Consider the following 6,987-nt stretch of genomic DNA (forward strand, 5'->3'; position numbering starts at 1 on the left):
CTCAGATTTTTGGTCCCCTGGTGGGTCACCTTTTTTGTTTTGGAAAAAATAAAAAGAAATGATTGAAATTTCAAAAAATAATATCTTGCGAGATGACGATGTGTTATGTGTTCTAGTTCTTAGGAAATTTAACAAACATGAATTTCGATATATTATACAAAATAGCGTCATATTTTGGTAAAACAGTTTTACTAGTTGCATACGACCACCGATAAAACAGTTATTTATATGAAAATGTATATACAATAAAAGTTACATCCGATTTCAGCAGCCTATGATAGTTTACCAACTTTTATAGATTCCTAAAAACTAAAAAGCAAATGGGAGTTTCGAGAGTTTTAAGATTTTAATGTTTTTTTTTAAATTACCACCGGCACACCGCCATATTGATGCGCTGGCGGTAACATATGCTATATATTGAAAACAACCCGACACCTTCTTCTTCTTTCTCACTTTCTTCCCTCCTCTTCTTCCCCCTCCTCCTCTCTTGCACAGATGAGCTCCTCCAACTGCTGCATCGACGACCTTCTACTCCTCCTCGATTGCCTCATCCTCCTGCACCGACGACTTCCTCCTCCTCCACCTGCACCGCCCCTCCGGCCTCCTCCTCCACCTACACCGCCCCTTCGGCCTCCTCCTCCTCCCTCCTCCACCTCCACCTGCACCGCACCGGCTGAATCCTCCTCCTCCCGCACCTCCTACACCAGCGCGGCGTTCGACAACATGATCAAGTGGGGGGAGGGGGGTGGGGGTTGGCCCACGACCTAGATCTAGATCGTCTTTTTTTTAAAAAATTCTAAAAATAAATACCGCCGGTGCACCATATTGGTGCGCCGACAATAAGCCATTACCATCTGCATGTTTCCACCGGCGTGCGTTGGTGCGCCGACCAGAAGGTATTTTGGTGCGGTGGCGATAAGGTTTTTCCTAGTCGTGCAGTCTGTGTCCTCTTTCCAACTAAAACTGTAAAATTACACTCCGTATTATTTTAAGGGTTTAACCAGACATGCCCTAAGAGCAAGTACAATAGAGTCCAGTCAGCTGACTATAAGACATTAAATAATATATTTTAGATGAGTTGGAGGAAAGAGAAGAGGAGAGAGAAGGGAGGTGGGCTACTATGCAATAGCCAGCTCTTGCACGTGCTCCTAGGCACTTTGTGAGAGTGAAAGGTGGGCCATATGTTAGTAAAGTGCTTCATTCTTATAGCCAACTATTATACATGTTAGCTATAAGATGACTACAAATGATATGGCATCTTGTTATAGCCAGCAGTTGGCTATACTATTGGAATTGCTCTAAGACTACTCATAGTGGGAGTAACATCACACATTTCAAGATATTTTGGTGACATGGCATAGCAATAAATGACGAAATAGAGGGAGGTGGTAACTAGCTATGTTACCATAACATCACACACCCCAAGATAAAATGAGTCTACTAACAAATAAATGAGACTTTGCATGATACCATCTCTAAGTTACTTTCCACTATGAATGTAGTAACATAGACTAGTAACTTAGACTAGTCATAGTGGGGAGTAACATAGAGTAGTAACATTGTCCATGTTACTACCCTATGTTACTACCTCCATAGTGGATAGTTACTTATATGTGGTATCATACATGTTATATTTATTAAATTGTAGACTCAACTTGTATTGAGAAGTGTGATGTTATGGTAACATAGCTAGTTACCACCTCACTCTCTTTCTTCATTTATTATCATGCCATGTCACCAAAATGCATTGGGGTGTATGATGTTACTAGCTATGTTACTCCCACTATGAGTAGTCTTATGCATGACACCACCTTATGTTACTCCCCACTGTGAGCAGCCTAAGGAACTGGGAAAGAACGGAACATGCAGTGGCATACGGCACACTGCGTACGTGACAGCATTCATTCATGGCGGGGGCCGAGAAAGAGGACGACCAAGAACACCATCCGGCTTAAACAAATCGAGCACTGTTTGTACGGCGAGACGGGATTAAGCGGGCACCGGAACATGCCCGTATAGTATAGTACCACGCCGCGCAGGCGCAGCCCTGCGTGTCGCAACCCAAGCTGGCGGTGTACGTACGTACGTAGTACGTGTAGCAAGATTTATAGCAGACGGACGGATAGATAGAGGCGTTGCCGCTCTGCAGCTACGCGCGCGTCCGGTAGCTCACGGCCGCTAGCTAGCTGCACCGCCCGAAAACCAGTAGACGCGCTTTGGAACTGGTATGTCGCATTAGATTCTCCGGAGCAGCAAGCATTGTTTCCTTCCGTAGCTCGCCGTCCCGCCTTGCCGCCGCTTGCCGGCTACCGCCGCAGTAGCCATTAGAGTTGAGTGTTGCTTTGCGCGCGGCGGTACACTCTTTGTGTGTGCTCGTGAGCCAACGCTGCCTCACGAGCTTCTCTTGCTGCGGCTGCGTGGTGCTGGTACTCGCGGCGGTCTCTTCGGTCATGGATCGGAGTCGGAGGCGGCAATGGGGCCTCGCCTGCGCGTTGGTGCTCTTGTCGGCTCTCCTGGGGGTCGCATCCTCGCAGTCGCCGTCTCCGGCGCTGGCGCCCAAGCCGCCAGTTACGCCATCGCGCAGTGCGGCGCCGCCGGTGACGAAGCCAGCGCCACCCGCACCGAAGCCGTCGTCACCACCCGGGGCGTCCCCGGCGCCGAAGCAGACACCTAGTCCTTCAGCGTCGCCGGCCCCAAAGCCATCGACACCGCCTACGGCGTCGCCTGTTCCAAAGCCTCCGTCTCCGCCTGCGCCTGCACAGGCGCCAAAGCCTTCGTCCCCACCACCCGCGGCGTCACCGGTTCCAAAGCCGCCGGCGCAGGCGCCGAAGTCCTCGTCCCCACCACCTGCGGCGACACCAGTTCCGAAGCCAGTGTCTCCGCCGGCGCAGGCGCCGAAGCCCTCGTCTCCACCACCTTCGGCGACACCGGTTCCCAAGCCGGTGTCTCCACCACCGGCAGCGCCAAAGCCGTCACCTGCAGCGCCGGCGCCGTCTCCAAAGCCGGCTCCCGCGCCGGCTCCGAAACCGTCTCCTCCTACGGCGACGGCACCACCACCGACACAAAAACCATCTGTTCCTCCGACCCCGCCGCCGGCACCGGCGCCGACGCCTTCGCTGGCTCTCTCGCCGAGCTTCTACGCGAGCTCCTGCCCGAGCGTGGAGCTGGCGGTGAGCGACGTCGTCAGGTCAGCATCCACCTTGGACCCCACCATCCCCGGCAAGCTCCTCAGGATGGTCTTCCACGACTGCTTCGTAGAGGTATGCACACACACAATGCTTGCTCACCTTTGCATTTGGGAAATGTGTTTTACATGCTTGCAACCATGGATTTTACATGTCAAAAAATAAAAAAAACCATGGATTTTAGAGTTCTTGAGCACGCCAACAAATGGTGGAACAGGTGTTCTTACTCTGAATTAGTTTCAATGTTTCACATGTCTCATGTTCGTCTGCTAGATCTAGGCTTCAATCAAGTTTTCTTTGGAAAAAATTTCCCTGCCCTAGTGAGCATTGCATCCACAGTTCTTCCTATTATTCAGCAATTCCGACATTTGACATGACAATGATTTGCGCCCCTTTGAGAGAATTTGCTTTTCCCTTCCCAGATTTGCCAAAGTGATTGTTATCCTGGACCTATTGCGTTCTTTAGTAATGTCTATGTATCTGTCCAAAACATTCATTCATTCAAGGGAATGATCTTGAGCAGTTTTGCTATTTTGAGCTACATAGGTGCGTCAATCGCACCCAAAAGTTCCCCGCAATAAGAAAAATCACATCAAAAGTTCAGCCATCATACATGCCTAAGGGTCACCAAATACACCTGTCTTCTGACATCATACATGCCTAAACTGACAGCACTTTACAGTTGCACCTCACCAGGTTTTTGAAAGCTTACCCGCATGCACAATGGGTTTAATTGTGTAAGCATTGTGATTTTCTCTATATCCCAGGGATGTGACGCGTCGGTGATGGTCCAAGGCAACGGCACGGAGAGGACTGATCCCGCGAACCTCTCGCTCGGCGGGTTCAATGTGATCGACGAAGCCAAGAGGCTGCTCGAAGCCGTGTGCCCTGCAACCGTTTCTTGCAGTGACATCCTAGTCCTTGCTGCAAGAGATGCTGTCACATTTGTAAGTAGCAAGTGCAGTTATTCAGACCCATTGCTCTTATTTAGATTGCTTCAACGTATGTCTTGCTACAATCGTCACAAAATAGAAATGCCTCATATAAATTTGGCACGATAACTGAATCTGGTTAGATAAAAGATGATACTACTACTACCCTGGGCAGGAGTACTTGGTGAGCATACGGCATCATAAACTCAGCACTAAATGCTGCAAGGATTAGATCTTGGATGAATCGTGTGGTCACGGTCCTGTATGTGACAATAACTAGCTGAAACATAGGATATTAGCAAGCCTGTCTTATGATTAGTACATCCAAATATAATGGGGAGGGAGACCCTGGGGAGCTTTACCTGTAACTGAACATAATCCCAATTTAGTCTTGGGACCCTTGACCATTTTCTGTGCTTGATTATTAGTATGGCACATGACTGCTGGTCCTAGGGGTGATCATGGCCAAGTACGGTGGACACAACTGAGATTCTGAAACTTCAGAACAGGTGTGCTCTGAAAGTTGTCTCTGCATTTGCTAATTTCAGGACAGTAGAGTTGCAGTAAGAACCGCTGAGATGAGAGTAATTGACCATATGCTATGTTTAACTGCTTTTGTTGATAAATCTAGGTTGTTGTGTCTTGACTAAAGCAGTACCCAATTTGGTTGATGAACTTACTTTTCCCTGGGAAGCAACTTAGCTGACAGATTGAAGCTGACTGCTAACTACTAATTCATGAACTGATGTTCAGTTGTGTGTTTTTCCAAACCAGACCGGAGGGCCGTCTGTGCCCGTCTCCCTTGGACGACGTGACAGCCTCGTCTCCCTGGCATCCAACGTCAGAAGAAACATCATCGACACGGGCTTCTCCGTCGACGCCATGGCGGCCAGCTTCACCTCCAAGGGGCTCACCCTGGAGGACCTTGTCACCCTCTCAGGTACAAACTCTGTCGAGTAAACGTCACTCAGCTAGATTGTTGGTGCACGATATCGTCTCACGGTGAGCATATATATGATGCAGGCGGCCACACGATCGGGTCGGCGCACTGCGGCACGTTCCGGGAGCGGTTCAGGTCGGACGCGAACGGGAGCATGGTGCCCGTGGACGGCACGATGAACACCGACTACGCGAACGAGCTGGTGCGGACGTGCGTGGCGTCGGCGAGTGCGACGGTGGACTGCGACGAGGGGTCGGCGGCGACGTTCGACAACCGGTACTTCAGCAACCTGCTGGACGGGCGCGGGCTGCTGCGCACGGACGCGGTGCTGGTGCAGAATGCGACGACGCGGGCCACGGTGGCGGCGTTCGCGCAGAGCCAGGATAGCTTCTTCAGCAGCTGGGCGAGCTCGTTCGCCAGGCTCACCAGCCTCGGCGTCAAGACCGGCTCCGACGGCGAGATCCGGCGGCTCTGCTCAAGCGTCAACGGCGGCTGATCGGTCGAGTAGTACCTGTTCGGCCATCCATGGACATGTAACAGCAACACATACGTAGGGATCTCGGGTATAAGCGAGCTGATAATGAGATTTTGATTCGTTTGTTCATGCTGTAACTGATGATCAAGTCCTTTTGTTAGGCCATCTCCAACAGGGCGATGCATTTCAGCGTCCGAAAATATCCGCGCGCGTTCGTTTCCGTGGATCGAAATCGACCGCGCGTCCATTTGCATCGGGTGGCTCCAGCGGCACGACGCATTTTTTGTCTGAATCATTTTTTTATAACACGAAAACATAATTTACGTAGTTGAATACATGAAAATAAGCCCTAAACGCCTGCGGCGTCTACTGCTTCTCCTCGTCGCTGTCGAGCACGATGAGCTTCGGTACCGTCCACGGCCAGTTGGGAACAGACGGAACGTACGCCGGGCGCGCCGGCGGTGCTGGAGGTGGAGGCGTCCAGGGCTGTGGAGGAGGTGGAGACGCCCAGGGCTGTGACGGAGGTGGAGGCGCACAGGGATGTGGATGCGCCCAGGATGTGGCGGCGGTTGAGGAGCCCAGGGTTGTACGACGGCGGTTGTGGCGTGGCCGAATCCTGTAGCGCCAGTCGTAGGGATTCATCCTCCGACAGACCTGGCGGCATGAAGCCGGTGGCGTACCGGGGCAGCGGCGGCTGCACAGGTCGATCGTTCTCGGAGACGAGGACGCCGAGCTGCTCGATCTCGTCGTCCGTTATGTTATCCGGGTACTCAAACTTGCGGCTCTCCGCCATGGCCAGCTGCCATTCCTGGAAGACGCACGACACTGTTCATGTGTGCCTTGTCTTCACCAAGGCACCTGATCTCAGTCCATCCCCGGGAGGCCCTTAGGGCCTCTTTTTTTTATTTGGACGGACAAAAATGGTCCAGTCACGCCTCCAGCTTCTCGTTTTCGTCCGGATTTAGGCCTAAATCCGTCCAGACTCTCCAGACCATCCTCGGGTCTCGGGGTGCTGCCGGGGACTCTAGATGGAGCAAATTCCGCCTCTGGTTCGCGTGTCAGTGAAGATTCCGCGCTCTGTGCCCGCGCAAATTCTCCGGGACGGCTGGAAAATTGTTGCTCACCATACCAAAAATAGATCCAATCCGGATCAATTTCCATCCGGATTGTGGCTCGGGGACCTCCAACGGCTGGAGATACTCTAAGATTTAAAGACAAAGCTGTGCAACCCTAGGGTGCTGTCCTAACTCTATACTCTATAGTCCATCCTATCTCCCAGGACACAGGTTTAGTGCTCACGACCTCCTTTTTAACCATGTTTTTTTCCCGAAAATTCTACCAATCCATTAACAATTATTAATAGTAGTAAATCTAACTCAAAAAGTGATAGAAATTGCAAATAGGAACCATGTGTGTTAAAGCTAGTGTGTCGGGAGTGGTGTTTTGGAACATGGG

General features: G+C 51.1%; 1 protein-coding gene across 1 annotated transcript; it reads left to right on the forward strand.

The window, feature by feature from the left end:
* The first annotated feature begins 2,450 nt into the window (after positions 1 to 2,450).
* Positions 2,451 to 5,553, forward strand: LOC124671717 (peroxidase 18-like). Its single transcript, XM_047208056.1, has 4 exons — positions 2,451 to 3,260; positions 3,953 to 4,132; positions 4,892 to 5,057; positions 5,141 to 5,553. The coding sequence occupies exons 1-4, from the start codon at positions 2,451 to 2,453 to the stop codon at positions 5,551 to 5,553; spliced, it is 1,569 nt and encodes a 522-aa protein (XP_047064012.1).
* Positions 5,554 to 6,987: the final 1,434 nt, after the last annotated feature.

Source organism: Lolium rigidum, chromosome 7 (assembly GCF_022539505.1).
Source record: "Lolium rigidum isolate FL_2022 chromosome 7, APGP_CSIRO_Lrig_0.1, whole genome shotgun sequence".
Taxonomy (NCBI): Eukaryota; Viridiplantae; Streptophyta; class Magnoliopsida; order Poales; family Poaceae; genus Lolium; species Lolium rigidum.

What these genes read in the sequence shown, in the direction of transcription:
- LOC124671717 (XM_047208056.1), top strand. Translation starts at nt 2,451, where the DNA reads ATGGATCGGAGTCGGAGGCGGCAATGGGGCCTCGCCTGCGCGTTGGTG. An exon ending in TCCACGACTGCTTCGTAGAG is followed by an intron (nt 3,261 to 3,952) that starts GTATGCACACAC and finishes TCTATATCCCAG; the next exon opens with GGATGTGACGCGTCGGTGAT. An exon ending in GGACCTTGTCACCCTCTCAG is followed by an intron (nt 5,058 to 5,140) that starts GTACAAACTCTG and finishes TATATGATGCAG; the next exon opens with GCGGCCACACGATCGGGTCG.